Raw genomic sequence first — 21,956 nt, 5'->3', positions numbered from 1 at the left:
CATCCGTGGAGCGCTCGATGCTTCTTTTCGCCGAAAACAAAGTGAAACACTCCTTTGGGAGGCATCGAGCACAAGGGGCGGCATCGAGGACAAGGGGCGGCATCGAGGACAAGGGGCGGCATCGAGCACAAGGGGCTCCGCGGCATGTGGGACTGCACAGGTCTCTACACCGAATATACCATATATTCGAAAAATCTAATTTTAGATATTTGATTCGTGAATCAAATTATTCAAACGTTCACTAATCAATTCGATGTGGTGATAAAAGAGTATTTGCACACCCCTACTGCATAATTTTTCAAGAACTCACAAGAGGTAACAGCATCTGTGAGAAGATGCCAGGCGGTGTTTCGTGGTCATCGTCGTACATGTATGACAGTGACCCTCAAATGGTCAAATAATACTTCATAATAATAATAATAAAAGAAAGAAACCTCAGCGAACAATGACTTGAGCTAAATATATCCTCAGAGACGTATCTGAAGTTTATAAAAAATTTTGTCCTTCACTCCACTCAAAGCCAGAAGTGCATAGCATCTGGAAATTACATATTTCACAATATTCAGTAAAAATCACATTCAGGTAAGCACAAAAACATTGCACACACACTGCAAGCTTATCACAAACATACCATCGACGAGCAACGTCGAAGAGAACCTCTGGGTAAACGCCGCCTCCCTTGGCAGCAGACTCCACAGCCAAGCATGCCTGCTCAAGCACAGCAGCTGACTGCTCCTTGCACTGGAGGAGGGCTCGCTGGATTTCATTGGGGTTGAGAGCGTGTGCATGTGGCAAGCAGGACAGGGCCAGCTGTGCAGCTGCCCGCACCATGGCTGGATCCCGGCCTCGTGATGCCTTGTCTGCCAGAGACGCCACTTCCGGGGGTGTCAGGTGGCCCTCCCACGTGTCCATTAGAAACATGAGTGCACTGCTGCCAATTTCCATGGCTTGCCCTGGGGTCAAACACAATGACAGTTCATAAAGCAAATTTTTTGCTACTCAAGCCATCACATGTTAAAGCTTCACACTTAAATCACTAGACCACTGCAATTATAACATGGCACAATATAAAAAAAGCATAAAATTAGTTATTTACTTAATTACCAGAGACAGGATTTTTAGGTACTAAAATTGTGAGTTTCAGGTGCCTAAAACAGGCACTTAAAGCCTCATTTTAGGCATAACAAGAGTCGAAATTGAATTAACAGAAATAAAACTAACTGTTAATTCACTAACAGAAGACTACTGTAAATGCTTATTTTTAAGTTCCTCATTTACAGATGTTCTTTTCTGGGTGCACTAAGCTGTCACCATTTGCTCTAACACAATGTGATATTTCAGGCACTTCTATCAAAACGAACTTTCAGTTAGTTGTAAGTTTCAAGGTTTCTTTACATTTGCATGAAATGGAGCCTACTATTTACATTCACTCCTTTCATGCGAAAAATTCAGCTGAGGATAGGTGCCTGTTTTGTTTGGTTTTATGTTCTGTTCGATCTCCTGCGTATCTTGATTCCAGTATGGGGAAAAACGAAGAGGAGTTAAAGGTTGGCTTACCTGTGATCCAGGAAACGTGTGAGGAGTAGGTACGCGACAGCCAGTTTGGGGAGACTGCATTGTGCAAGCCCAATGCGTAGAGGCCGATCTGGAAGGCGCACATGTGCAGTGCTCGGTGGGGGCCCCGATGGTTCTGGCTGGCCGAGGGCTGGGTGAACAAAACCGCCGTGCTCGAGTTGCCACCGGCCTTGGTCAGCACAGTCTTGGCTAGCTCAAACATGAAGTGGGCCGAGGCCTCGCTCGGCTGGTTGGGCAGGCTCGGGCATGCACCTCGCTTGCCCTTTAGGCGGCTCGGAGGTGGGGGCTTCTGAGGGGCTGCAGCAACAGCAGCCGGAGCTCGAGACCCGGAGCTGGCCCCAGAAAGGGCCCCACCTCCGGATGCCAGGAAGCGTGAAGGTGCTCCCCCAACAGATGCATGCAGGCTTGGTGGCGGGCTGTCCGATGGTAGCACGCACAGGCTGCACACACAGATCCAAATCAGGGAACATCCCTTACAATTCAAGCACGGCCAGGGAACGCACTCTGCGATCATCACCTTCGGCGATAGTATCGCCTCAGCAACAGTATCACCGTCAGGCGTCAGGCGCGCTGATTGGCTGGTTGAGCACTACGTCACGTGAAGGCGCTAGTATTGCTGAGGCGATCGTTGCAGAATACGACCCCAGGGCTGATCACTAGCTTTTATGCATGTCACATGGGCCCTTTTCTATGGCTATCAAGGTGACGGCCTTTGAAATTCTCAAACTCTATTGAACTCGTACAAATTGTGCTGTTGCTACACGTCAAACCCAACGGCAGCCAAAATGTTTAAATACTGCAACACATGTGGCACTGCTGACAATTCTGACAAGAAGGAGTGGGAGCAATGCGAAAGGGATCAAAGGCGATCTTTGCCAATAACTTCGCTTCTGTTGAACACATTGAAGTACTCTTTGCTGCTAAGTATTTCTGAAAGATTTAATTTTAACATCAAATGAATTTTCCGACTTCAATAAAAAGTGGTTCAGGACTCCTCTATTGTATATATTAGGCTTGTGCAAATATAAATTTTTTGGGTTCAAAGCAAATGCTGTATATACTCGCGTATACAGAGTGATCATTATTAAATTATAATTTAAAAAAATTGCCTGCGGCAGATAGCATAATTCTCGTCCTTGAGCTGGATTATTCGATGAGGCGGACATTTATTACTAGCACGAGAAATTCAAACACATATTACACTAATTATCAAAAATTAACTAATTACCTTCTTATTTATTACTTTATGGAACATATTGCAATTTACGAATTGTAGCTGGTGAGCTTGCAAGATGTATCCACTCGAAATGAATTTTCAGGATGACACCAGTTTCAAGATATTAGTATTTCCCAAAGTGAGGAACAAAATACGTGGGCATTCCAGTTACTTTTGTGCTTCAATGCACAGAAGAGCATTTTGTTAAGAAAGTGCATTTTTACGGCAAGTTTGATGGTGCATATCTCCAAACTGGCGTCATTCTGGAAATTCATTCCAAGTGGCAATTCATTCCTTGCAAACTCACCGGTTACAATTTGTTAAGTGCAATATGTGTTGTGGACTAATTAATTCAAAAGATAATTCGCAGATTTTTGTTAATTAGTTCAATATGTGTTTTGATTTCTCCTGCAAGTAACGTTCGCCTCTATGAATAATCCAGGTCAAGGACCGGAATTATGTTATGAGCAACAGGCAATTTTTAAAAATTCCATAAAACTTAAAAATGATCACCCTGTATACTCACTAAAGGTTACAATAGTTTAAAGCTGCACCCCCAACTTTTCAACCCATTATTTGGAGAAAAAAAAGAGCATGCAGTGGGCCATGACTTTGGCGTTGACAAAAAATACATTGACCGGTCGTTCACACAGAAAAAAGGAGCTCATATAAACGAATAAATTTATTATGAAAACAATACTGTTCACTCTATTGGTAGAGATAGATCATAAGCATAATGCACGGCCAGGAATCTTGGACCAGAATGGGCCGCCCTCGTGTAAGAGCTACACCTCATTAAAATTGCAAAAAAAAAAAAAAAAAAAGCGGCCTTTACACGAGTACTAAATACAGTAGTTCCAAATATGTAGTTGTGATATTCGCAAAAACCTTGACGCAATAGCCAAGAATTGACAAAATCAAGTGAAACAATGAAAACAATTCGAACAATTCATTTTCAGACATTTTCTTACTGCCGTATTCACCAACCAAGCGTATATTTATGACTTAAGTACTGATCAATCCTTAAGGTCTTTTCAAGAACCAACCTTTTAATTAAATCATAACTTTGTCGCATTTAAGTATTGATAAGTTCAGTGGCTGCAAAGACAGCCTCGTAGCTACCTTACCCATACCATCGACCATACTTATCGCAAGCAAAATGGCAGACTAGGACGACACGTTTGCCCAATTCACAGAGTTTTGTGACCATGCACACGAAATCAACGAGGACAATGTGTACAGATATGCGAGGCCCTCGCGTAGAGTTCCATGAGATCTGCAGAACCCAATGAAGTTATATAATGATGTGGAGTTCACAGCAAGGTACCAATTTAGAAAGTGTGCCAAGTTGTGGCTGCTTGAAATGCTCCCCCTTGCATCCCAACAACGAGGGTGGCCTGCCCTTACCGCTGTTGCGGCAGCTGCTCGTTGCTCACCTTCTCAGCTATCCAAAAGATTTCTCAAGAGTTTCCAGCCTTTCCCTTCCTCCACTTTTCTTTACAGTTTTCCCCGTATTTTTTTAGTTGCTGCCACATCCTTGGCCACATCCACAACACGTTGTGTTGGCTGTTGAACTCGGCAGCCCAATTTGTCACATTTCTTTTTCTTTCCGACAAGTGACACCGGATCCGTTCTCTTGTTTTCTAGGACGTCCTATTTCTACACCAGGTTGATGAACAGAGTGAGATCCTCTTTGGAAAAGTTGACTTTCTTTTTATCCATAGGGAAGTGCCCGATTTTAGTGACCTGCATGTGGGTCACTAAAAGAAAAACAGAAAAAGCACACACAATGCCTCTCATAAAAAAAAAAAAAAAAAGCTAGGAAACTCATCACACGCGAGAGTAAAAAAAAAAAACGCATGTTAAAGAAAATTAACAAACAAAACACACTCGAGGCACAAGATACTCCTCAAACAGAAAAATAACAAGCAAAACAGACACAGAATACACGAGGTTAGCGAGGCACACGCAACGCCGACAGAATGACCCCTATACAGTGGGACCTCGTTGATATGATTCTGTTCAATACGTTTTTCGGGATGGTAAGTTTTTTTTCTTTTCCCAAAAACACGATTTGGTCGGATAATATGTTAGATGATACGATTTTCGGATGATACGCTTTATTCTTCTGAAGATCGTATCAACAAGGTTCCACTGTATACTGACGGCCCCAGTATAGCCGCCAAATGTGGCCAGACAAAAAATGACGAATCGACAAACTTCGCCAACATTACTCCACTTCGTTATTATGTTTCTTGGTAACTGGTTTCTGATGTTTCTCCGCTGATTACTCCGCTACGTTATGATGTTTCTTGGTAAGTTTATTTTCGATGTTGCGCTGAGGTTGCAATCATTTATTTGTGCTTCAATTTATGACCGAAGAATTTATATTTTTCTACCTTCATTCCCCATATGCTTGCTTACCAAGAAAAGGGATGTTTTCATAAGTGGGCCTTAAGTGGAATTTTCTAAACTTAACTCGAACTATCCTCAGACTTGTGTACTTTCTTGCACTTTTATAGGTTGCTTTTCTCTTGCGAAACTTAAATTCTGTTCTTGAATATGCCGGTTAGTGTTGTGGTTCAGTCTACTTGAAATTTTGTGATGTGCGAAGCATTTTGCGTTTGCCTGTCACACAGCCAGATGTGTGTTGTGCATTGTTGCGATAATGCAAAGTGCAGATGTCGCAAGTAACCATGACTGCAGGATAACCCATAACTGTGATGCTGCTTCTACGGCCTAGTCTTCCCCGTGTGATCTTAATGCCGATTTATTTGTGATAAAGATACAAGGTACTAGAGGATTAATTGTATCCGATACGATATTTAACATTTGTATCTTAAGATGCTTCAATATATTAGTTAATTACTCAATATAGCACTGTAGGGGCCACTGTATTGCAACAGTTGGTTTGTCAATTTTGTATGCTCATGTGATGTGTGTGGTGCTGTTGTACAAGGCATTGGTTTTAGTTCTTGTTTTTTGCACTTTGGTGCAATCCGCCTTGTTGTACGGGATAGCCATATATCTCATATTCTTTGTCATTGGGACGCAGGGGAGAGCATTTCGAGCAGCCATAACACGTGTTTGCATTAAAGCTTCAGTTGATATACAGCTCCTGTGATCATCTCTTCTTTGTTTTTGTCTAGTTGTTCTGCTGACAGATCATGAACATATTCGAACTCGCCCGGTTCTTGCAATTTGTGCTTACTAGAATTTACTTACTAGAATTTAGGTGTGTGGCCCTGACAGAAAAATACACAGTATTCTTACAAAGTATAGTAAAACCTTCGAACTCGGTTACAAAGTACAGTAAATTCGAACTCGGTTACTTCGAAATTTCCGTCAGTCCCGTCATTTTCAATGCAAATTCTACCGAATAATTTGAATGACCCTCAGGGCTCTATTCGGATAATTCGTAGTTTCCGGCAGGCGGCAACATGCGGCTGTTAGGTTAGGACGCTCAGTACAGTCACCAACCGATTTTCCGAGCTCGTGGGGACTGAAAAATAGTCCGATAAACTTGTTTGGCTGAAAAAAAAAAAAAAGAATTATTAGGCCCCTTAGTGCGGCTTAAAAAAATCTCTAACAATGCCCTGCCTCATACTACGCTTGGAGGGGATCAGACTTGCTTAGATTTGCGCACCAGTGACATCGTCTCCGTGTACAGTCGACACGAGCGTCACCGCGTTGGCATCTCCGCCAACGGAGTTCGCCATGGAGATCGAAGAAATGAGCTTCGCACCGCTTAGCTCTCGCGAAGGCACAGGAAGTAGCGCCAATCACTGAGGCATGGGTATCCGAGACACCTGCTCAGTGTACATGCCACGTTCAAAATAGCAACCGAAACTTCAGAGAGAGAGAGAGAGAGAGAGAGAGAGAGAAAAAACCTACAATAAATGGTTATGAAGACAGTGCTGACCGCATTGCCATATTTACTCGAATCTAACGCGCACTTTTTGTCCGATAAAATGGGTCCTAAAATTGCGTGCGCGTTAAGAATCGAGTACGATCCTAAATCTGCATTACCATATAGCTGTCGGCATTTCAAAATGGCCACCTCGCACGCGCGTCAAGCCTAGCTACTCTCTTGCCTAGATACCGTAGCTTCCTCCATGTGCTGCAGTACACGTGCTTAGGCAATAGTCAACCGTCTGTCTTCACGATCTCTGTGTCTGCTCCATCAGCATGAAGTACCGAGTTCATGATGTCGCATTTAAAAGGAAAGTGATCATGTGTGCGGAGACGGACGGAAATCGGGCCGCATCACGGGCGTTCGGAGAATCTGAAACTTGTGTGGGGGACTGGCGCAAACAGAAGGAGAGAATTTTCGCCAGCAAAGCAATGTGGAACGGTTTCAGTGGACCGAAGCAGGATATAATCTGCGACGATCCACGTAGGCGATACGATCACCTTGGCCCTATCTTGACAGCAATCTGCGATGGGGAAAGTCTGCAGTGCGCAGTGTTTTCGCCGCTTATTGGTCGCGTTGATGCGAGAGGCATGCTAGCACGAAGGTCAATTCGCACACCGCGCTTCGTCACTCAAGCGTTTTGACAGTTCGTTTCCGCCGTCAACGAGCGAGATGTGTTCATGTTTGCTTGTGCACGTGTGACACCATGCTTGTTGATTTATTTAGTAAGCGAATGTTTGCAAGTTTATATGGCCGATAAAACTGCAATCCTTACTTCATATAGCGGTCTACTAATTTGCTATCGCATTCGATGCTGCACCTTTTGGACGAAACTGCGACTTCTTTTATTCATCGCAACTTCAGTGCATCGGGAGGAAATCTGTTTTTCCAAATTAAAGAAAGTTGTATTTCTGCTTGAAAGCATGAGGTGCGTGGTACTGTAAAGAACATTCTTTTTTTTGTATTCACGGAAAACGGGTGTACGTTACAATTGAGGGCACGTTAGAATCGAGTAAATACGGTGGAAAGAAAAAGGAAAAAGTGCAGTCCTCCAAAGATAGTGGGCGCCTCACAATCTTGGAGGCTATAGAGCGAGCCACTGGAATTCAAGCCAGTGCAAAGTCCAACATGGCGGCCTCTAAGATTGGGTAGCGTGGCTCGGAACGAGCGATTTAGTCTGGAAAATCGAACTTTGGGGTCTCAATTCATCCGAAAAGTTGGTTGCGAAAATGCATGAACTCAATGGGAACCCTGACGGTGCATTTTTGAACTCCGAAATATCCAGAAAGTTTACATTTTTGGAGTCAAGCACCCGCACACCCGCTTTAGCGGCAGTTATTGATTCTGTGAACATCGTCCGCAACTTTGTTGGGTGCAGTGCGGGTGATATTTATATGCTACGTGTTGCAAGCCAGCTGGAGAGCATGACACTTGGGACGGCGAACTACCGCGCCAAGTAATCCCGCATCAGTGATTACTTCGAGTAATCTTTCACGGACATGGAAAATAAAAGTGATTTGTTTTTGAGGCAAGTTCTTGCTTGTTTTCTATATTTTATTCATTTCGGTTAATTTGAAAATCCGCTTAATTCGAAGAATTTCCGTCGTTCCGCGACCTTCAATTTATCCAAGGTTTTACAGTGGCCTAGTGTACATGCCATTGATGAGGGTGCCTGCACCTGCCATAAGATTGCAATGGGGCTCTGTGCAACTCCATTGACTTGATAAACTTGAGGGCCTTGAAGATGCCTGTGTTGAAGTACCTATTTCGCTATTGAGATGACAGACAATTGATTTGAAGGCCTTCAAAATGCCTGTGTGACACCAGTATTACAGCTTCCTTTGGCTTTTATGAAAGAAGGCAATTTTTATTAAAGAAGGTAATTTCATTGCCTTTTTACCTTACTTTACCCTTTATGGTCATGTCAGACCTCTCCGGACACGTGAGTAGATTGACTTTGGTTAGATGTTGTGAAGCACCTGATGTGTGCATGCTTGCAAGCACTGCTTTCTTTCCTTTTTTTTTTTAAGTGTGTTTGTTGCGGCACCTTACTGATAAATGCACTTTTCAGCGTCTGCGTACCTGGGTAGCACTTTTTTAGTGGCACACTTGAAGGAATTCGTACGTGTTTTGCACCGTGTGCTTTTCAAGGTGCAAAAGCACGGAGAGGATGACGTTGATTTCTCTGGATGCGCTTGACGGAAACGACTCACCTGGGTTTAGTGAATCAGATGACGATTTTAGTGCCGAGGAGGAATACATTTTGCTAACTCTCAAGCATCCTTGGATCAGATCATTGAAGAAGAAAGTGGCAATGAGGACCCAGAGATAATGGTTAGTGTGGTGATAACCCACAACATGATGCTGGTGGGGACTGTGCACTATACAAGAGCCTGATGAGCAAAGAAAATTTTCTTAATTACTTATTATTTGTTTGTTCACATAAGTGCTCTTTCTCTGTGGAGTCCAAAACGTGCCAAATGGCTCCCGACCACAACGGCCGCGAAGTTGATAAATGCTCATGACCACAAAGGTTTATGAAAGGCACTTGTGGTCTGCCTTAACTGCCTTCCCCGTTTCTGCAGCACTGCTTGTGCACAAGTGAGGTTCTGGTTCAAAAGCACAGTGAGCTTAGTAAACACAGTCACCTGTCTGTGTGCCGAGCCTTGACCCCAGTGGCCCGGTCCCCAGAGGAGCTGGACACAACTGAGTCACTACTCTCGCCACTGCTGCCACTGTCACTGCCAGGTCCACACGGGCGACCCCAGCCACCACGCCGCACCACTGTGGGCGAGTTGTCGCTTGATGTCGTTTCAGGTGCACTACTGTCAATGCTGGCCATGCCTGTGAATGACAAAGTGCACATTCGTGGGCAAGGCAGATATTGTGCTGATTACTTACTTTGATGCAATAGAACACTATAAACATTGCTAGCAAGTGCAAGTTGAAATTCCTATGCTTCCTGTGGAGGGAGGATGAAAAGCTGAATGTCCTAAATAAACAGCCAAGCCTAACACCTTAAACACAAGTTATCTTGGCAGCGCTACAGTTGCTACTTGTTGCACCAGACTGCAATAATCCATCGAGAAAGGTCTGTTATATTAGGGCTGCTACATGTTGTGAAGCAGCAGTTTTACAGCAAAGCTGTTAAAACGATTTGTGCAACAGCTTTCATGCAGCAATATGGTTGATATCAAATGTAAATGCAACTTAACAAGTGTCAGAGCCCCCAATTAGCTTTTAAACGTAATGATCAATGATTATAAAATTAAGGTTACTTTGTGCATATATATCACTCAAATAGACAATAACTAATACAGTGGCCGACGGATTTTTCGGACTCCAAAAATTCGGCAGTGATGGATATTCCGGACTTCATAAATGTCCCCACAAGGTCCCTGGATGTCCCCACGAGGTCCCGAATTAGATTTTCCCGAACAGCTTCAGAAGCTCTGCTCACTAGTCTGAGAGCTGCCAGAATCGAGATTGTTTTTCATGGACCAGAAGTCGCGGACTCTCGGAGCTGTCAGCAGATTTTTTGCTTGGACATGCGCCAGCTGTTAGCAGACGATGGCTGTCTTAAAAAGATGCGCGCGGCGTTTGGCGCCATGTTGTGAAAGATATTGTGTGCATCTGCGTACTTTGCGCGTTCTAGATGGCAAATATAGTGCACTTAGATATCACTACTGTTACATCGGTACTTTGTGTGCCATCATGCGAGTTTTTCACGAGCGGTCTAATTGCTGCCTGCAGCTTTAGTCTTCATGTTTTTTAAGAGAGAGGCACAGCGATCAGGCGCACATGCTTGCTTTTCTTGATGGTTTTTGCGAAATCTATCATGCTCATTGCTATATGCGTAGTAAACAGGTAGATTTCACTTTTCAGGCGAGTGAAACTGGCGTACGAGAAGCATATCATATCGCATGGGGCTATTTCACGGCAGTAGCAGGGGTTGTATATATAATTGGAGCTTCGCTGATTGCGGTTGACATATATGTTGATCCCTTCTGTTGCCAAGTTCAAGTGCTTGATTTTTGACACGCAGGATTAGTAGACGGTGTACACGAGCTTTGTCTTAGACACCAACTTTGCATTCCCGTAGTTCCAAACACAGATAGAAAAATGTGATTTGAAAAGCGCGGGAGAGCACGCCTTTCCTTTCTCTATTAGACAAGTGGTGCCATCGCCCTGAAGACATACGAAATAATGATCAGAAAGCGTGGGAAAATGGACGCTTCAAACTTATACGGTGTGAACCGTAAACAGCTCTTCATTTTTATTTGTTTTCATGGTAGTATTAACTTTATTACAAACACCCAAAAGCCATTTATTAGTAAAAAGCAATGTTCCGTGATTGTCAAATACTACCTTTAGTTGGAGTACCAAGTGTAAGAGTGCCGCATGAAACTACCAAAAATTACTGTCCCCATGTGTGTACAGGACGCCTCAAAGCGACCTATCCGAGCGAGCTCCCTTTTATAGCAACATGACGCCCCTTGCAAAAAAAAAAAAAAAAAATCAAAACCTCTTACTTTTTTTTTCGGGCATTTCTAAGCATGCAGCAGAGAGAAGGATGGTCAATGACCAGACTGTCGATGAACATTTAGTGAAAATTCAACATGGCCCAAGAAAAAAACCCAAAATGCCCCCCCCCCCCCCCTCGTCATGGAAAATTACTTCAATTCGGTGCCATTATTCCTGGAGATAAAAAAGAGGAATTCTTGCCAGTGGTACAATTCGAGCTAACAGAACAATTAATTGTTCACTAAAAATGAGAAGGAAAGGAAAAAAGAGGTGCGAGGAAGCATGGAAGAAAAGGTTTCAGCAAGAAGGTGACATTGCTATTGTAAGACTGCAAGACAATGGCGAAGTGAACATGGCATCCACACAAGTTGGATTTGGGAATACCGGAAAGGTAAAATGATGGGGTGAGGCAGCAAAGGAGCATATTGAAATTGACTGCCCAGAAGTGATTGTACAATACAATTCGTACATGGGAGGAGTTGATAAACTTGACTTCTTAGGGCAAGAACTGGAGAGTGGCCCGTGAGAGTGATTTCTCATTTTCTGTGTTTTGCGCTGAGCAGCAGCTGGTTAGAGTACCTCAGGGACGCAAGCGCTTCTCGAAGCCCTTACAGAGAAACACCATGGACATGATGGTGTTCCAAACAGACATTGCAAACAGCCTGATCACTTGCAACAGAAGTGCTCCAAAAAAGCGCATTAGGCCAAGCAATTGCAGCTCTAAGCCTGTTGTCAAGAAGACCACACCACAGTCATTTCCGACTGCTGACCTTAGGTATGAAATGTACGATCACTAGCCACCGCACGTGTGCAGCAAAGAACCAAATTCGCTGCCGAAAATACCACGTGTTTTGTGCCTGCCGGCTCAGAATGATTGCTTTCATATTTACCACACAAAGTAGATTGCCAATGTTTAGATAATCAAGGAAGAATCACAGAAAAAAATGTTTTGCCTTACTTACCTAGCTAAGCGAACTAGAAAGTACAGTGCAACATTTTTTCTGGGTTAAGGTGCCCTTGTCCACAAATGTGGACACCACGGAAAACTATAAAAAAATAGAATTTATGTTTCCATCTTTTAATGACTCTTTTGTTGAACATGGAGAGCCGACAATATATGTTAAGGTAATTTTTTCCATTGCCAGATTTTATTCGTGCCTGAAGGGGATATGTGTGATGTTCGCCGTTGCCTATATATGACCGACGTCTCGGTTGCTGGGTCGAACATAATATTGCAAAAATGATCTACTAAAAGTACCGCTCCTGGTACATTGAGTCTGCGGTTACCGGCGCTATATTGGAAAGGCGTCATGTTGGCTTTACGCGGTGGTTATTTATATTTTCGTGAATTCAGCTATCTTGAAACTCCGCTTATCTCGAAATTTTTCACAGTTTTTACTACTTTGAGTTAATGGGGTATTACTGTACTACTTCTGATTTTAGTGCCTGTAACTTGCCAAGCGTAAGCCAGATACGGTCGTCCTCAGCGAGCCCGCAGTGCGCTCAAGCAGACTCGTCGCAGTACCTTGCGGCGACCTCGGTATCCACACTACGCAGCAGACCACAGCTACATGCAACCGTAGTGTGGATGCGCAGAGTTTCCTTTGTGCACAACAGGGCTAGAGTCAGTGCATACTTGCACTCATATGCTCCAGTCTAGACGTACTACGTGGTGCGAGCAGACTTTATCCTGCACCAGCTTGACCGACAGAGATAGTAGCCACATCCAACTTGCGCATTTAGAAGCGCTATTAATACAGTCGGGCCCGCTTTTAACGAACCTGAGCGTCACGCGGCGACCATTCGTTATATCCCGAAGTTTGTAGGAAGTGGACCTCAGCTATAAAAAAATAATAATAATAAGGTGCTACACATTTTTTTTTTGCAAAAAAGGTCGTGATGCTCGTCTGTTTCTACAGTGCACATCTGATGAGGGTGGTCTCCAGCTTAAAATATTTAAAGCGGAAGCGTGCTCTTCACCGAGGCCCGTCCCATAGACAAGTTGCCCGAGACCCTCTATGTATCCCATTGCTACAGGCATGCTTATGAGTGCGGACTCTGAAGTTCCATCGTAAACCGATTCCTCAACGATGTTCTCGGCCCGCACTTCACAACGATGCTTCGTCCGTGCATGGTTCCGCAATGTCATTGTCTTCATCAGCAGGAATAAAATAATCCCAGCCATGTCATGGCCCCCCATGTCGGAGCGGACAACACGCTGCCACAAATTGCTGCCAGACTGTTCCTCTTCGGAAGCGTCAGGCTCGCCATCGGATACATCGACGAAGCTGGCCTTGCGGAAACAGTTCCGCATGCAAGCGGCCGTCACCTCCGCTCAGGCCGCCTTCACCATCTCAACGGCAATCCAGTGAAACTCGAAGCGGCAAGTTGACGGCCGGGCAGTCAACAGCGATGAGCAAGCGCTCCACAATCCAGCGCCTATACGATGCCTTACAGGCATGTATTATGCCTAAATCAAGCGGCTGCACTTTCGAAGTCGTATTGGGCGGCAGGAAAAGTCGAGTTACTGCTGTCAGAGAAGTTAGAACGCGGTGCGCTGAGCAGTTAAGCACGAGCAGCATGCACTTGCCTCGACTCTGCATGTCACAGTCAAACTCGCCCAGCCACTCTGCAAATAAATTGCGCGTCATCCACGCCTTCGCATTGTGCATGTAGCACTGGGGGACATAGTTCCGAAACCAACGTGCCTCCTCCCGCAGCCTTGCTGCCCGGCGCGTGCACGCTGAGACCGTGTGTCGGCTGGGAGAGGGCGTGCCTGCGGGGAGAGGGTAGCTCGCTTGAGAGGGGGACGAAAGGAGTAGTTCGACTGCGACGAGGCTCAGGAAAACAGTCCGCGCGCAAAGGGGTTGGAGGCCGTCGTTATATCTCGCATCCACAGCTGACGTCATCGCGGCACCGGGTTTACGCCATCTGCTACCAATCGGCAGGGCTCAAAGACGTTCGTTGTACGTGCGATTTTGTGCCCTAGAAATAACGTATATTTTGACAGTCGCGCGGGTTTTGTTCGTTTTAAGTGAAAGTTCGTTTTAAGTTCGTTATATGTGGGCTCCACTGTAGCTCAATAGGAAGTGAAGTCTGCCAAGGCGTCTAACCAGGAGTGGCCAGGAGTGAGTGCGTGCTGGCGAGTATATGTGTGGTCTGACCTTAAGTGTCGCATGGTTCGAGGCTAGTTGAATATTCAAAACTAATCGAAATTAGTGAGACCAACGGCTACGACACCGATTACCAGTACGGTCAAAGTTGAATTCCTATGCGGGCGGCTGCGGCTGAGTGTGCGTAGCCAACAGTTGGCTTCTTCCGGACGTATGCAACTCTTATCGAAATTCGAAACCAGATTCGCTTTCTTCAGCCTGTTTATTAAAATGCGGCAATAAATATACACAGTAAGATTCGGAAGAGGCACACTGATCCAAACACCCTTCTTGATTGATGTCAGCTAATGTACAATAGCAGCCGCGTATGGGAATCTGCTACACAGTCGAACCCGTTACAACGAACTCGATAGTTCCGCGAAAAGTGGTTGTTATATCAGTAATTTGTTGTATATAAACTCGATCTTAAAAACGCTCAATAATTAACTGCACTGAAGCTGGCATCAGCAGTTACAATTCGGCAGCACTTTGGCCCGAAAACTAGATTTTTTTTTGTGTCATTTTTGTTCCCAGTGCGTTCCCGCACCTATCTGTAAACTTCCGTTCGAAACGTCCATCTAAAGAACAAAATGCGGTTTCAAAACGTCGCCAGTTTCTGATCGCCTGTCATTTTGAAACAGCAAGCACAGGAGCCATTTTGTATTCGAGCGGTTGTGATGTGTTTTACTACCAGCGGGACACGACTACATTCTGCACACGAGAGCGAAGCATTCTAGTAGGCCGAAAGCGTAGACTACTGCGGCATGCCGCCATTCTGTGAAGGTCTCGGCATTACGATTGCGTGTCAGCCACACTAGAGTCGTTAAATTATGTTACTTATGTTGCTTTGGACAAAAAAAAAAAAAAAAAAAAGTGATGTTTGAAAGGTAAAATATCACCGCAAACCATTACAGTTAAACCTGGATATAACGAAATTGACAAATTCCTGAAAATCTTCGTTATAAAGAGGATTTCGTTATATGCAGGTTCGGCACGAAAATTCGAAAAAGAAACGCTTACCGTATTTACTCGATTCTAACGCGCCCTCAATTGTAACGCGCACCCGTTTGCCGCTTTTGTCAAAGCACTCATCCTTGGAATGTCACACCAGGTATTGGATGCGTGGACGCGTGTCGTTTCGCACAAGCGCGAGGCATTGGAAATGAAGAGCGAGCGTCACGATGGCGTCGTAGCGTCGTATAGCGTTACAGTAGAACCCTGCTGTTACGTTCCCGGGTGCTGCGTTTTCCCGGCTGTTACGTCGTTTTCGGCCAGTCCCGGCACAGCTCCCATAGAACCCAATGCATTGGTAACCCCGCTGTTTCGTCGCAACCGTAGGACCATTCCCGCATCATACGTTGCGAACTGCCACCCCGCGCCGGCCCGAGCAGCCATTTTGACTTTTCATGTCGCTTGGCTTGGTGGCTTGACGATGGCATTGGCCGCCCAAAGTGCGGGGGGCGACAACTACGACGTAGTTTTGGTTTCTGCCAGCAAAAGTATGGCCCTTGAGATCCGTATCTGCTATATAAAGATGGTGTCTATGACGCGTTGTAGCCCTAAAATTGTTTTTGGCTCATAGATATTCCGTATAATGTCCAAGGGCGATGATGCAGTCGCCGCGCGCCGTATGCTGTATGTGCGAGTGAAAACGTGCGAGGGGAGCCGACGACTGCGTCTAAATCTCGCGCGCGCGAGAAAAGCAGAGAGGAAGCGCGCCTTCTTCCATTGCGCGTTGCGCTCGAGGCACCGGCGAGGGAGCGAGGGAGGAGGGATTGCGGGGCGGCGTGCCGTCGGCTCGTAGCTTTGTGCGTGCTGTGTGTTCTCGGCGCTCAGTTTGCGTTGAAGCGATAGACAACACGAAGGTCACTTCGCTCGCTTCTCCAGCGGCGCTTCCACACGCCGCCAGCGTATGACAGCACATGTCCACGCTCATCGAGTGTGATGTGTCACAGCGTGTACCAGCACGTCGGCAACATCAACTGGAAAAGGAGAAAGTGCCGGCTTGGCGGGCTAGGCCAGCTGCAGCAAGCGGCAGGATCAGGATTGAATGAAGGGAGGGGGAAAGGTCACGCCCGCGGCGGCAAGATCGCCGGGTGGAGGGATGCAGGCCTGCCATGTACACGCACGCACACGTGCGCTCGCTTCGCATTCTGTCGTGGCGGAGAAGGTGCTTCCGGTTGCTGCTCGCGCAAAAATGACAAAATTTGGGGCGAAATCTCTCGGTTGTTGGAGGGGAAAATTCGTTATATCGAGCGGGTCTCCCACTACCACTTCATTACCTAGAGGTCTCAAATACATGTGCTTCTATGGAGTAATGGCGGGGAATAGAAAAACTTCGTTATATCCAAGAATTCGTTATATGGAGGTTCATTATAAGCAGCTTTAACTGTATCAGCATAGGTGGAGGAAGGAAAAACTGAGGAGAGGCCCTGACGTCACTCTGTGAAGCTCAGTGATGCCAGAAGTTGTCGTTACTCCGCCATCTTGTCGTGTCAGATTCTCCTCTATTGTTTATATTCCTCGCCTTCAGTGCACAGCCACGCCGGGTTACGCGCACGTTCGCGTGCCACAGTGATCTGACCAACAGATCCGATCACGGTGTATTCCATTGCAATACGACCTATGGCAAGCCCATCTGCAGTTTATGAGAAGAAACACCTATGCTGGTTGTGGCTTTACATGAATCGTTTTGCTTTATTGAACAATGTTTCGGGTGGCTACGCACCGCGGAGATGTGACTAGCCACAGCATGCCAACAAACCGTCCAGCAGAGAACATCGTTATGCGTTTAAATACGCCAACTGCGGCCTGAGGTATATTGTTCTCACCATCAGCCGTTTGATGTGTGTGCACGCGTACATTATTCTGTGCAGCCTTGTTCACTCTTGCACCGCATCCGCCAACCTTCACTTCCCTGGGCCCCTCGAGCACACAGATAAGATATCTGCGTTAAGGACGGTTTGTTCCTCAATCACAGCAGTCGCTTCTTTCCATCCTTCTACATGGCTGTTTTATGTGCCACAAATGCATGGCCTGCTGTCAAAAGCAGGAACACTGCACAGCTGTCACTGACCTGCAAGGCGTTTATCATACATATTCTGAAGCACAGCGGTTTCAGTGATGACACGTTAGCACGAATCCACCGAAGACGTGAAATATATTCAGAGATCGTTCTTCGTCCATGGCGTGGTACGTGGTGCACCGACGTTGCATGCACGCTCATTCCACGCTTTTTGCTTTTTCCAGTCCCACCTGGCCACAACAACAGCTGGGAGAGCACGTTCTAGATAACAGAGGAACAAAACATGGAGACTAACGCAACTCTGCACACACAACGCCTCTGTCACGGTACGAAACCTACGGAGCTACACGTGTGAGCGCACACAACCATAATAAAGCCGCCATTGTGCCACGACAACATGGCCGCTACAGCGAAAAAACATGTGACTTCCTTTACACTTTTCTTCTAGCGCGCGGAGGGGGTAGGGCCTCTCCTCAGTTTTTTCCTTCCTCCAAGACGGCATAGTAACCGCCGATCTTTTGCAACATTGTGTGGCAGCAGTGCTTGGTGCAGCATTTTTTCCATAGAGTTTCATACTGTCACGTAGTAGTGACGGTAGAGAAAACAGTCGCAAAACTGTGTATGACGAAACTGGTTGTTTATTGGGCGAACCTGTGCCCACAAAAGCAAGCTACACTCAAAGCACAACGATAGCGGCGAACACAGTCGGCGATCGTCAAAAATCTGATCAGCGGCAAAACGCGTTGGCTTTTATACCTGAGTCATCGAAGGTTCCAGAATAATCCCTGGTACGCGCGTGTCTTCCAGAAAGTTCTAGACAATTCGCGTCGGTCACACAATCAGATAACATAAGCGTCGGTGAAAACAGGCAACAAAAAGAAGCATCGATAACGTTCTAGAAACTTCCGATACAGGCGCGTCCTGCGCTGAGCGATAACGTTTAACATTTGTTAGCCGGTGGAAAGCGGCCACCGGTGAAAGATAAACATGTATACGTGTCAATACCTTCCCCTTAAAAAGCATCGTCCCGATGCTACAAACACGAAAGCGAAAACAAAACCATGCGTAAAAAAATAACAAAGCAACAAAGTACCTAACGTCGTCAGCGGGCGTAGAAAGGTTTAAGACGCACCACATGGATGACTTCAGGTCGTGCCCGGCGCCGCTGTGATCGCGAAATGCCGTCTGGCACGACCTGATAGTCCAGTGCGCCAATACGTCGGATTATCTTATATGGTCCGAAATAGCGACGCAACAGTTTCTCGCTAAGTCCTCGTCGGCGTATCGGAGTCCAGACCCAAACACGGTCGCCGGGCTGGTACTCGACGTAGCATCGTCGTAGATTGTAGTGTCTGCTGTCGGTCCTCTGCTGGTTCTTGATGCGCAGGCGGGCGAGCTGTCGACCTTCTTCGGCACGCTGCAAATAAGTGGCAACGTCGAGATTTTCTTCGTCAGCGACGTCTGGTAGCATGGCGTCAAGCGTCGTTGCCGGGTTCCTTCCATAGGCCAAGTTGAACGGCGCCATGTGCGTCGTTTCTTGCACGGCCGTGTTGTATGCGAAGGTCACGTACGGAAGGATGGCATCCCACCTCTTGTGTTCGACGTCGACATAAATTGCCAGCATGTCTGCGATGGTCTTATTTAGGCGCTCGGTGAGGCCATTCGTCTGCGGGTGGTAGGCGGTGGTGCGGCGATGGTGGTGGAGCAACCTCGGGAGCCACCGACTTTTCGTGGATCATCCGCTGAAGACCCTGAAACCTGGCTGGAGACATACGAGAGGACCGCGACGTTCAACAAATGGAGCGACGACGACAAGCTGCGCCATGTTTATTTTTCATTGGATGATGCTGCTCGGACCTGGTTTGAGAACAGAGAGACCACCCTGGTGACGTGGGACCTATTTCGTGAGAACTTCGTGAGGACTTTCACGAATGTCGTGCGAAATGAAAGGGCCGAAGTTTTATTAGAAACCAGAGTGCAATTGCCGAACGAGAACATCGCGATCTTCACGGAGGAGATGACTCGCCTCTTCCGCCACGCCGACCCCGATATGTCTGAGGAAAAGAAAGTTCGGTTCTTGATGCGGGGCGTCAAAGAGCATCTATTCACTGGATTGATGCGCAACCCGCCCAAGACTGTCGCCGAATTTCTTTCCGAGGCTACAACGATCGAGAAGATGCTTGAAATGCACGTCAGGCAATACAACCGCCGTGCCCTGACCAACCACGCCGACGCTCAAGCGCTAGGCGCCGACGACCTGTGCGAGACCATCAGAGCGGTCGTTCGCGAGGAGCTGCATAAGCTCTTTCCCAGGTCGCAGCCTCACGTGGCATCTATCGCCGACGTCATCAAAGACGAAGTTCAGCGCTCACTTGGAGTTCCCGATGTGCAGCCACAATCGCCGCAACCCCTGCCGGAAGCGCTGACCTACGCCGCCGTCACCTGTCGTCAAGGCCCCCCTCCGCGCTCGCGCCAGGGCCCCGTAACGCCGCAGTTCCGTCGTCCACCGCCGCCGCCGCCAGCACGCCCGCCCGTCGCCCAGCACAGCTACCAGAGGAAGACGGACATTTGGCACGCCCCCGACCCCCGCCCGCTCTGCTATCACTGCGGAGAAGCCGGCCATGTCTACCGCCGATGCCCATACCGCGAGATGGGCCTACGAGGGTTTCCCGTCAACGCGCCGCGTCCCGATCGAGGTGAACGACCGCGCGACATCGCCGACTACCTCGCCGGAGCCCAGTGGCAACCACGACGATCCTCACGCTCGCCGTCACCAGGCCACTACATCTCGCCGCATCGCCGTCAGTACAACGGTCCCACCCGGGGCCGATCTCCCAGCCCATACCCGGGAAACTAAAGGCAGCAACCGATGGAGGTGCGGTTGCTGTACGACGCAATGCCGAAGATCCTCTGCCGACGACGACGACGATTCGGGAATCATCACGACGAGATATCAGCACGCCGCCTAGCAACAGCCTTGACAACTCATCGCCGCCGAACGAAGACCTTCCGACGCGACGTAGCAGCAGCAGAGCAAGCCGACGCAGCCGTGATCCGACGCCACGAATTAACCGCAACGCCAGACGCCGGTCTACCGATCTAGACGTGCTCATCGATGGTCATAACGTCACCGCTCTCGTCGACACTGGCGCCGACTATTCAGTTTTCAGTGGCGCGTTCGCCGCCAAGTTAAAGAAGGTGAAGACGGCCTGGCAAGGACCCGATATACGGACAGCGGGAGGTCACCTAATAACGCCGGCTGGAATCTGCACCTCCACCAGATGTCACGTAGTAGTGACGGTAGAGAAAACAGTCGCAAAACTGTGTATGACGAAACTGGTTGTTTATTGGGCGAACCTGTGCCCACAAAAGCAAGCTACACTCAAAGCACAACGATAGCGGCGAACACAGTCGGCGATCGTTGAAAATCTGATCAGCGGCAAAACGCGTCGGCTTTTATACCTGAGTCATCGAAGGTTCCAGAATAATCCCTGGTACGCGCGTGTCTTCCAGAAAGTTCTAGACAATTCGCGTCGGTCACACAATAAGATAACATAAGCGTCGGTGAAAACAGGCAACAAAAAGAAGCATCGATAACGTTCTAGAAACTTCCGATACAGGCGCGTCCTGCGCCGAGCGATAACGTTTAACATTTGTTAGCCGGTGGAAAGCGGCCACCGGTGAAAGATAAACATGTATACGTGTCAATACAATAATTATTGTAGGAAATTCTATGGGTCTCACCGACTCGAGCCGTGTCGACGGGAAAGCTTGAGCGGCAGTTGTTCTCATGGTGAAAAGACATAGTTGTTCGAAATCGTTGAAACAGGCATAATACATATGGTGCTGTATAGGCAATTGCGTGAAAATAAGGGTGACATCGTCGTGGCATTTGATATTGCATCAGCGCACGCTGCGCGCCATGTTGTTTATGCTGTACGCCTGTATGTGGCATGCCTCCCCCCTGGAGACTTGAAAATGTGTGACCATGTGCGACCTTTTTTGTGGTTTTCGAAATTTGTGCGAGGCGCTCGCTCACTCACCTTGAAGGCCGTATCATCCTCGCAGTTGGACTGGAGCGGGGCGCGCGCGGCCGTGCACCTAGTTTGGTTGCGCTTCCGTGCTTTGGCACTTCGCGTGTGCCCTCTTCTTACCGTGACTGGGTTCGAAGCATTCGTTGTGGCAGTACAGCAATTTAAAAAAAACTATTCGTTATATCTGGAAGCAGTTTCCATAAGGAGGGTCGGAAAATCGTAAATGTGCTCATTATAACCAATAGGTAGTTATATCTTGGATTGTTATAAGTGGGTTCGAGTGTATTACGAAATAAAGCATCCAGAAAAGAATGAGGCGCAGGCTTCTGTAAAAAGAGAGCGTATAAGAGAAATTTGACTTCACGCTCCACTTGCGAGCTCTATGTGCCACGCACGACTGCAAAACTTGGCCGAGAGGTTCACAGAAGCGTATTCTATCCGAAGACTATGTTTTTTCACAAAATCCGAGAGGTGGTTCAGGACCCCTATAAGGTTTTTGACTGTTCATTCCCAGAAA

General features: G+C 47.0%; 1 protein-coding gene across 1 annotated transcript in view; it reads right to left on the bottom strand.

Moving 5' to 3' along the window:
- Window positions 1-21,956, bottom strand: part of LOC119436959 (zinc finger SWIM domain-containing protein 8-like) — a 122,012-nt gene that overhangs the window by 15,136 nt on the left and 84,920 nt on the right. The window contains 3 exon segments of the mRNA XM_037704005.2: window positions 632-953; window positions 1,558-2,015; window positions 9,353-9,548. Of these exon segments, the coding sequence (XP_037559933.1) occupies window positions 632-953; window positions 1,558-2,015; window positions 9,353-9,548 (976 nt within the window).

Source organism: Dermacentor silvarum, chromosome 1 (genome assembly GCF_013339745.2).
Source record: "Dermacentor silvarum isolate Dsil-2018 chromosome 1, BIME_Dsil_1.4, whole genome shotgun sequence".
Lineage (NCBI taxonomy): Eukaryota > Metazoa > Arthropoda > Arachnida > Ixodida > Ixodidae > Dermacentor > Dermacentor silvarum.
Note: the sequence above shows the minus strand (reverse complement) of the source record. Positions and strands in the feature narration are given on the sequence as shown.